Source organism: Muntiacus reevesi, chromosome 6 (genome assembly GCF_963930625.1).
Source record: "Muntiacus reevesi chromosome 6, mMunRee1.1, whole genome shotgun sequence".
NCBI classification, from domain to species: Eukaryota; Metazoa; Chordata; class Mammalia; order Artiodactyla; family Cervidae; genus Muntiacus; species Muntiacus reevesi.
The window spans coordinates 86,909,455-86,919,834 of record NC_089254.1 but is presented as its reverse complement, the minus strand read 5'-3'; the positions used below and the strand labels follow the sequence as shown (position 1 = coordinate 86,919,834).

Below are 10,380 nucleotides of genomic sequence, written 5' to 3'. Positions count from 1 at the left end.
CCTCACTCACACTGTGTGTGTGCTCAGTCGCTTCTGTTGTATCCGACTCTTTGCAACCCCATGGACTAGAGATCTTCTGGACTCAGGGATTGAACCTGAGTCTTCTGCATCTCCTGCATTAGTAGGCAGATTCTTTACCCACTAAGTCACCTGGGAAGTAGTCACATGTGCCTGTGGCTACTGTGTTGGGCGGTAAACATTATAGAACATTTCCATCAGCACAGAGAGTTCCACGTGATAGCACAGCTCTAGCATGAAATTCCAAGGATAACAGAGCATGACCTGCCCCTGCCCTGCTTCTCTCCTCTCAAATTGGGGCCCCACTGGATAGATGACCCAGGGAAATGGGCAAGGCTTTGTGGGGTGACTGAAATTGTGCCATTCACTTCAGGGACCAAACTGACCTCAGCAATGGAAGCAGCTGGCAGCTGAAGCCCCATGGCTGAGCACATTCAAGCTGAGGATGCCCACTTGTGGGGAGCATAAAAGCATGCACACACAAGCGTGTGTGCATGCACATGCACGTGTCCCTGGGCACATACATTCCTGTGTGTCTGACTACATGTATTTAGAGAAGGCTGAAGAAGAGATTCTGTATTAAATGACTCCCAGGGTCTTATCTCTGAAGACTGTATTCCACACCACATCTCTGGCCTGTTCTTAACATTGTCTAGAAAAGGGGATGCCCTGGTCCTTAGTGTTTGCAACCTTCTTTTATTGCATTAAAATGTTTACAAAATTCTTTCATATTTCTTGAGGAAAAACATACTTACAGAAACTTGACGTCGCTTTCCTCTACCCAAGCAGAAACTCTCAGTTTCTGGTTTCAGTTTCTCTTCTCAATAAACTTAAAAGTCAGGCCCTGGTTGTGGGATGATGCAGTAGGGCTCAGGTTTTGAGAGTGTTTGAGAAGCTGTATGGATGCTGCTTTATATAATATTGAGTCAGAAATGAGCACAGATTATTCCCTTTTCCACTCCCTTTCAATTCTGATTGCATCAAAGAAAAAATTTTCATTTTGGTTCTACTCTGTAGCCCTTCTGTAACACTTGTTAATCTATTTTTTTTTTAAACAGGGGGAAAGGGAGCTTCAGGCTCTGAACCTTGGTCAAGGAAGGGAAATCTGACTAAAATTTATGGCATCACTTTGGTTTCATTGTATTTTTTTTTTGTCTTCAGTGTATTCATTTTTATGGTAATTTTCTACTCATGGCTTCCCTGATAGCTCAGTTGGTAAAGAATCCGCCTGCAATGCAGGAGACCCTGGTTCCATTCCTTGGGAAGATCCACTGGAGAAGGGATAGGGATAGATAGTCTACCCACCCCAGTATTCTTGGACTTCCATTGTGGCTCAGTTGGTAAAGAATCTGCCTGCAATGCGGGAGACCTGGGTTCGATCCCTGGGTTGGGAAGATCCCCTGGAGAAGGGAAAGGCTACCCACTCTAGTATTCTGGCCTGGAGAATTCCATGGACCGTATGGTCATGGGGTCGCAAAGAGTCAGACATGACTGAGAAACTGTCATTTCACTTCTGCTCATGGCAAGTGATTCTGGTCTTCCATTTTATGATAGTGATTAAAATATCCCTTTCTAAATAAATGTACTTAAGAGCCTATGTCAAGAAAGGCATTAATGGGGCAGATGGTATGCCACTAAGGGCCAAGGTTATGAAGACAGCACAAGAAAGACACACATTTTGGAAGCTCTGTTTTGATGGAAAGAGTCATGGGCATCAGGGTCTACTCTAATTGAAGAATTGCATCAGAGGTCCCAGTCATGGGCAAATCACTTCAGCTTCCTATAAACGGTGGGCAGTGATGGAGAAAAAAACCTGTTGCGTCCTACTGCCAGGATCAAAAGGAAGTGATAAGGTGGGACGGTCGGTAAGCTGTGGAGGGAGAGTGGGCTATATATATGCATAAGCTGTCATTACAACTACCTTGTGCGTATAGGATTAGTAATCCTTCCTTTATCCTAAACCAAAAGGACATCTAGTCATATCTGGATTGTGAATCCTTCAGGGCGAGGCTTATTCCTCATGAGATCGCTGGGAAAAATCTAGTGGTTCTGGAGAGGATGGGGAGAATCAGTGGAAGAACAGGTTACCATTTGGTCTCCCCTCTTCCGGACACCACTTGGAGTGACCTGGAGTCTCAGTTGCCACCCACATTCACACCTCTACTTTCAAGTCAGATGCACACCAGGGTCTTGGGGGTGGCCGTTTGTGATGTATTGTTGCTCGAAACAGGTGCTTTGCTAAACTGGGTAGGAAAAGTTGTGCTACAGATATTCTTCTCATGGATCTTGACTCTGGGGTTCCTGTTTGGTTTAGTGTAGTAGTTTCTCCTGGAAGATTTGGATTTTGGTAGGCGGCATCCTGTTGACCTGCGGAGGAAAGAGGAAATAGAAACCTTCAGGTGGTCATTTGCTGATTTCTAGCATTTAGGAAAAAACCTGGTGAGACCCAGTGGGAAGAGAGAAGATGTCATTTGTTCCTTTCTTGATGAAGGGCCACAGGGACAGAGGAGAGGTTAGTTTATAGGAAAGAGCAGTAGAAGGGATTTTGAAAAATCCAATAAATGGTGCAAAATACCACCAGAATTCACACGGAGACTACAACCAACAGGTTAGACTTCCTAAGAATTCAAACAGATTTGAAGAAGACATCTGATGGAGTGAGGATGTGCAAGGTGCCAAGTTGTCTACTAAGCATTTCACTGTCATCAGCTCATGTAACAATAATCCCATGAGAGGCACACTATATTCCCATTTCAACTACAAGAAACAGACTTTGAGAGGTTCATTGGCCCAAGGTCAAGTAACCAGTTTTGCTAGTAAGCATCAAATTAAAACCCAGTTGTGAGTCCAGAAATGTACTCTTAACCACTTTGATGGAGTGTCTACTAGAATGTCAGGCCTGGAAAGAGTCTGAGAAATCTAGTGCAATCCAAATCCTTCATGGAATAGATAAGGAAACAACTTAGTGGGATTTCCTTTTGTTTTCCAGTTTGCCATAATTAAAGGGTTTACGTAGTCAATAGAAGATGAAGTAAAAGAGTGAATGAATATGGGGATCTCTATCTAGAGCAAACAGTCACTGAACCCTCCTACCACCTTATGAAGCAGACATTATCCCCATTTTACAGATAAGGAAACCAAGGCCTAGAAATGTTAGAGCAATTTCCCTGGGGTTAAAAAGCTAGTAAGGACTATGCCTTGCTAGTTTTGGTTCCAGGTCTATATAATATCAAAACTGAATCTCTTTCCACAACATCCTCCTGGCTTGGATGGAGAGAGGATGATTGTGAAGGGACAGGACTAAGAGTTATGAGCAGGGAAAGATGGAATGGAGGCAGCATCTTAGAAAAGTGGACTTATGGTGGAGAAGAGATCAGGTGGGGATGGGCCTGGTGGCTGGGGAGCCCTTGTTGCACTGCGGGCTCTTGGTGGAAAGCCTGTCATACAATTGTGACAGTAATTATGGTAATTACTATGGAGCAAGCTAGGACCAACTTAGACAGCACATTAAAAAGCAGAGACATTACTTTGCCAACAAACGTTCGACTGGTCAAGGCTATGGTTTTTCCAGTGGTCATGTATGAATGTGAGAGTTGGACTATAAAGAAAGCTGAGAACCAAAGAATGGATGCTTTTGAACTGTGGTGTTGGAGAAGACTCTTGAGAGTCCCTTGAACTGCAAGGAGATCCAACCAGTCCATCCTAAAGGAGATCAGTCCTGGGTGTCAATTGGAAGGACTGATGTTGAAGCTGAAACCCCAATACTTTGACCACCTGATGTGAAGAGCTGACTCATTTGAAAAGACCCTGACGCTGGGAGGGATTGGGGGCAGGAGGAGAAGGGGACAACAGAGGATGAATTTGTTGGATGGCATCACCGACTCAATGGACATGAGTTTGGGTAAACTCTGGGAGGTGGTGATGCACAGGGAGGCCTGGCATGCTGCGGTCCATGGGGTCGCAAAGAGTGGGACATGACTGAGCGACTGAACTGAACTGAACTGAAGCACTCAAGAGGCTCTGCCAAGGAAATACTGGAGTTTTCAGGGTTTGGTGAAGGGAACACAAGGGAGGAAGCAGAGTTGGCGCTGGGTCTTGAGCCTGAGTGTTTGAGAGGATGGTGGTGCCCTCCATGGCCATGGGGAGGGCAGGAAGGGTCACCCTTTGTAGGGGAGGGTGAGGAGGCTCATTTGGAGGAGACCGGCAGGATGAAGTCAAGTCAACTATCAATCAGAAAGTTGGAAAGAGATGAGGTTAGACTTCAGGAGAAGGATCAGGCTGCAGATTAATCTGGGTGCCATTAGTACCCCTCAAGGATCTGAGGTATAGGGGTAGAAAGTACCTAGGATGGAAAGGATACCCCTTAAAGTTACCAGTCTTCCCTACAGAGGGGGAAAAACTCTGCCTCTTAAGGAAGAGAGACAGATACACAAGTACCACCTCATCTTGTCCCCTGCAGTCTGACTTGCAAGCACAAGAGTCAGTGTGACGTAATAGTGAGAAACCTAGATCTGACTCCTCCTCTCTCCAGCAAGTCTAGGTCTAGAAGCCCCATGAGAAAAGGCCTGGATTTGGATAAAGGTCTGGAGTGGATCCAGCCATGGGACAGATGCCAGCCTGGGATGCATATTGGTCTTGCTTTCACATGCCTCCGCACCCTCCTCCCTTCTGCTGCTCCTCATCAGCTCCTGCTCCCAGACCCCTGGGTCCTTACCTAAAATTCCCAAATACACTCTTTGGTAATGTCTTCGCTGTCTGCCAACAGGGTACCACTTCGGTCGGATCGCATGTAGAAGCCATTGGGTGCCAGCACCGTGAGCAAGTTGCTGCCCTGAAGCTCGATACAGAAGTTGAGGGCGAACTTTCCCCACGGCCGAAAGGTGCCAAAGGATGTTATTGACCAGAAGGATCCACCCTGTGCTGGGGAGGAAGAGCTCAGATTGGTGGGCCATTCTGGAGTTGGGGGGGTCTCTCTTAGTACAGCCTCCGAAGGGGCTCCCGGGAGGCCCATCATCCCTCCCAGACTGCCCCGCCCTGCCTGTCTTGGCAGGTCCCTCTCTGGGAATATAGGAGGCCACTGTTCTGTTCTGTCAGCCCACTCCAGGAGCCTTGAAGTGTAAGAGGGAACAGAAACTCTGTTTTTTCTCCTATGAAAAGTGGGCCCTGAGTGGCAGTTCCTGAAGTCTTAGTTGAGGTTAAGACTGGGCTAGATCGTGAAGCCAGGGGTGAGGAAGTGGATCTACTCACCTTGGAAGTGGTAGATGCCCTGGCGGCAGGGCAGCAGGTGAATGCAGTCTGGTTGATCCATATTGCACTGCAGGAGGTCATGTTCTGATGAGGTACCCACATACCCATACCGACCCCGCAAGGCGAGGAAGGGGCGGTTGGCTAATCGAATCCCAAATTCCTCATTTGGGCCTGATAGAAACAGGAAGAAGTTATTTGGATGGGCTGTCTCTAGATGCTTTCCCAGATGGAAGCAGGGAGACGGGACCTGATGGCAAAAGGGTATCATCAATATCCTGATATTTAGTGAACAGCTATCATGTGCCAGGTCTCATGCTAGGTTCTCGTGAAATGTTTATGAAAGCACTCATTCTAGCATGGAGGCTAAGAAATTTTAATACTCTTCCTTCTTTTGAGATGAGTGAATCTATCTAATCTTCATGATAAACCTCTGAGGCAGACAGGTTGGCTATCCCCTCCACTGATGATAGAGACAATGAAACTGAACCTCAGATAAGGGGGTTCCCCAAGTGATGATGACAAGTCAGTGACTCAGCAGGTTGTTGTTTTTGTTCAGTTGCTAAGTGGTATCCGACTCTGCGACCCCGTGGACTGCAGCACACCAGGTTCCACGGTCCTTCACTGTCTCCCGGAGTTTGCTCAAATTCATGTCCACTGAGTTGGTGATGCAGCAGGTAATACAGACCCGAATCTTCTGCCCCCAGCCGTGGTGGTCTTTCTACCACAACTGTAACTTTCTACCATAGCTTCTACCAAGCTCCCTCTGAAAGTGACTCTGACTTGGAATAAACTGGCAGGGGCTACTTCGCTTACCTGGAATGGTGGCACTGGACATCAACAGGCCATTGGCTGCGATGCACAGGAAGCGTCCATTGGGGGACTGTAGGAGGACCCTGCCACAATTCCAGTGTATACGAAAGAAGGTTTCACATTCCATTGGGTGCCCATCAGCCATCACTGCCCTATGGCGCCTCTGAGGAGAACGTTGGGAACAGAGAAGGGAAGCAAGGACTCAGAGTGTCAGCTTTTTTCTTGTTATTTTTATTCTTAGAGTCTCCTTCCCATATTCCACCCTCTAGCTCTTTTTTTTTTTTTTTTTTTTAATTCTCTCAGGGTATGCTTATGCCTTCAGATGTTTTTTGGAAAACATGTTGTGAGTTCATCTCTCCCACTTCTCCAGTCCGTGCTGTGTCCCATATGGAGAGAAATGAACTTTGGCCTAGGCTCCAAAATCATTTCAAAGTGGAGCATAGACATAAAAGTGAAAGTCAACCTATAAAACATCTAGAAAAAAACACAGAACTTCTTTGCAACTTTGAGGTAGGCAAGGATTTCCTACCTAAAAAAAAAAAAAAAAAAAAAGCGCTAACCACTTATAAAATGGAGAAATTGGACTTCATCAAAATTAAAAACTTGGTGCTTGAAACACACTATTAATCATATGAAAAGATCAGTCATAGACTGTGAGAAAATGTTTACAATGTATAAATCTGACAAAGGACTTTATTTTGGAACACACCAAAACTCTGACAACTCAATAAAAAGACAAACAACATAATAACAAACAGGCAAAAGAGTTGATCAGACACCTCACAGAGAAGATCTATAAATGACCAATAGGCTCATAGATTTATTAATATAAGGGAAATCCAAATTAAAGCCACAATAAAATAGGCGTTACACAATTAATTTTAGAGTGGCTAAAATTAAAAAGACAGATAAGACCTAGTGTTGGTGAGATGGAGCAATTAGAACTCTCATACATTATTAGTGAGAACATAAAGCAGTACAATGACTTTAGAAAATTGCTTGAAATTTTCTTAAGAAGTTAAATACACATTTATCATATGACCCAATAATTCCACTCCTACCTATTTGCCTAAAGCACAGGTCCACAAAAAGGCTTGTACAAGAATGTCCATAGTAACTTTGTTTACAATGGCCCAAACTGGAAACAATTCAAGTATTCATCAATAAGTGAAGGCATAAGCAAATTATGTTTGTGTTTGTAAGTAGTGTTATGGAATACAATCCATCAGTAAAAAGGAACAAACTACTGATACATGTGACATAATGGACAAATTTCAAAAACATTATCCTGAGTGAAAGAAGCATATATACTGTAATACTGTATGATTCCATTTATATGAAATTCAAGAGAAAGCATATCTAATCTATAGTGACAGAATGCATTTTGGTGGTACTGAGGAAGGCCAGAGGGGAATTTCTGTGATGACAGAAATATTTTCTAACTTGTGACATGGTTGCAGCATCATTGTATACATTTGTCAAAACTTGTTGAATCGTACACTTAAAATGTGAGCATTTTATTATGTGTAAGTCATGCCTCAATAAAGTGTTTTTAAATGTTCTTTTTTTAAAAGAGACCTGATTGGATGAAAGTGTGCCCACTGGATGAAAACGAGAGTTTATTGATAAGGGCCTCCACACTGCATCTCATCATCAGATCATCTTCCCTGAAGAGGGAAAAAGCGAGTTTAGGGAGGGAGATTTCAGGGCTTAAGGGTTCTCTTGTCCAGAAAGTCAAAGTCTCACCTGGGCTAGGTAGCAGCCATTGGCTGAACGAAGCTGCAGGGTGGGGGTCTCATTGTCACATTCAAACTGGAACAATGACATTGGGCTTATGTGCTCAGAGGCAGCACACACCTCCACGTCTACAGAGGAAGAAGATGTCAGAAGAAGCCTGAGTCTGGCCTCAGTCTCAGTCTCAGCCCCTCCTCCACACTGAATGACTGGCATTCCCTCTGCTTTCCCTCCTCAGCCTTTCTCATCTTGGCCCGTAGTAGCCTGGAGAAGACCCAGGCCACTTCTCTCGCAAGTCTGTGACCCTACTTTAAAGCCCATCTCCATGGCATCAGAGATCCTCTGGGGACCTCAGGATCTTCCTTAATCACCAGGTTAAAAAATCCTCTCTGATCCCAAACACATTTTCCTCTTTTAAGCAACCAACCCTCCCACCCTCTGTGGCTGTGTTAGACCCAGCACTTGCCATAGACGACAGAGAGGAACTTCCGAGTCTTGGACATGAGGCTGACCCACGTTGGGCAGCGCTGTAGGATGAACCACTCCTCGCCTCCATGGGGATTGGAGCCCAGACTCAGGAGCAGGCGTGTGCCCTGTGGATACAGCATGCCTCCCTCCCCATCGCTCAGCGCCACGAGCCCCCCAGGACGCACTTGCATATGAAAAGCTGTCTGTGTGGAGGGTTGGGAGACCAGCCGGTCTAAGTGGGACAAGAAGGTGTGTGCAGAGGTCTCCAGGTGGTAGCATCCATCTTGGAAGTGCAACAGGAAGCCGCATTCCTCCAGACAGGGAATTGGTGCATCGACCCAGACTCGGCCCATGGTAGGGTCAGCCCGGGCATAGCAGTGGTTGAGGGGGCTGAAGAGGATCACATGGACGTGCAGGGCTGGCCGGGGGGTCCACATGTGGTAAGCTGAGAGGACCCGGGAAGTACAGAAAACATCCTCGCCATCGGATTCCAGGTAGCGGCCACTGATGATGCACTGGAGGGTCCATTGACCGTTGCGGTGGAAACGGATGAGGAAGCACCCATGATGGCTTGTCCTTGGCCGCCCGTAGCACAGAGAACCGTCTGCCTCACACAGAAGGTAGAGACCCTGCAAGCTTCTTAGTCGTACCACAGCCTGTGTGTCATGCTGATTGCTCACTAGGATCTCCCAGGTCTGGAGGCATCGGGAGGAGGAGGGAAATTAGTCCTGCAAAGAGGCTAGACTGAGGAGCCCTCTATCCATCATCCCTGGCATCGCTCCAGGACCTTCACTGAAATCAACCACCTTCCCTCCACACAGGCCTCCTAACTGTCCTCTCTTCTACTCTCTCGTCCAGTGGTAATCAAAAGATCTCAGGGCGCTTCCACCACTGGAGCCACAGGGCTTCTCAAGATCCCAAGAGACACGGTAGGTACCCACTTCCTCCAGGGAATGGAAGGTAAAACTCCCTCTCTCTTTCTTGATCACTTCCTTAAGTACCTAATTTTCCAATAAAAGCTTTGGGTTAAGTCTTTCTTCTGTCTTTTCTCACTATTTCCCCTGGACAGCACAATCAGCCAACACATCCACCCACGAGAACCACTTCTCCAACACAGCAGGAATAAAGCAAGACCTCTGACAGGCAGGCCACGGGTTCCGGGGATGAGGATGGAAGCACAGACAGTCAAGATGCAATTGGCTGTTTCAGCTGTGATCAGCTTTGTTACAAGCAAGAGGAACTTGTTACTACCTCTCTCTCTAGCACCATCCCAGAGGTGCCTACAGCACTCTCTAAAATGAGGCCCAACTCTCCAGTGGCTTCTAGAGTACCCCATTCTCAAATTACAACCAAGATGTAGAACTTGCAGTAACTCTACTGGTGCAACCTCCCCGGATGCCTACAATCCTGCCTTCTAGCTTGGGCTCTCCTCCTCTCCTTTTGGTGATAACACAACTCTTCTGTGCTGGGATAGAGGATGGGGAACAGACAGCAAGACAAGGTAGCAAAGTCAGGACTGAGGCTTCACCACGTGGGACAGGCTTAGAGACAGGGAGATGGAGAAATGGAGGCCTGTGAGCAAAAGCTAGGCTTGCCCTCACAGTGGCAGAGGCTAGAAAAGTGATTAGGTTGAAAATATATCCACGTGTGCACACACACAGACACACACACCCACAGCTTGGCTACCAGGAAAAAGGGTTCCAGCGCAGGTTTGCTCTGTTACCTGTCTCCGGCCCAGGCCCTTTGCCGTAGCCGTGACCGTATTCTTATATGGTTCATAAGTGAGGTAGGATCCTGCCCAGCTGATGAGCCCAACCCTTAGGTCCTCGGCCCTGGGTTGTCTTGGCGTCCACTCCACCTCCTCCATGGGGCCAGCCCCACAGGTGATGACACAGTCGGGCCCAGCCTTCCCCCCAGTGGTGAGGTTCCACAGGCCATAGGGCCTGGAATCAGGCCCTTAGTACCCACCGGAAGATGTTCCCAGAGTGAACTTCTCAGGCAGAGGCTGGCCCAGGGCCCAGCACCTCTGTGACCCGGGAGCATTGTGACTGTGGGGGCTGCCCCTTGTCCCACCATAGAGGGGAAAGGGCACTGACCCAGCAG

General features: G+C 46.9%; 1 protein-coding gene across 1 annotated transcript; it reads right to left on the bottom strand.

Moving 5' to 3' along the window:
- Window positions 1-4,732: 4,732 nt before the first annotated feature.
- Window positions 4,733-10,144, bottom strand: FSCN3 (fascin actin-bundling protein 3). The gene is made up of 6 exons (XM_065938544.1): window positions 10,001-10,144; window positions 8,276-8,972; window positions 7,822-7,940; window positions 6,079-6,238; window positions 5,266-5,436; window positions 4,733-4,938 (listed from the first exon to the last, which is right to left on the bottom strand). Exons 1-6 carry the CDS (start codon window positions 10,142-10,144, stop codon window positions 4,733-4,735), a joined length of 1,497 nt encoding a protein of 498 aa, XP_065794616.1.
- Window positions 10,145-10,380: the final 236 nt, after the last annotated feature.

Excerpts from the sequence above, each read along its gene's own strand:
- FSCN3 (XM_065938544.1), bottom strand. The coding sequence starts at position 10,144 with ATGGAGGAGGTGGAGTGGACGCCAAGACAACCCAGGGCCGAGGACCTA. Across the intron at positions 6,239-7,821 it reads ATGGCTGCTACCTAGCCCAG|AGGCGCCATAGGGCAGTGAT; the intron begins GTGAGACTTTGA and ends CGTTCTCCTCAG. Across the intron at positions 5,437-6,078 it reads GTCCAGTGCCACCATTCCAG|GCCCAAATGAGGAATTTGGG; the intron begins GTAAGCGAAGTA and ends TGTTTCTATCAG.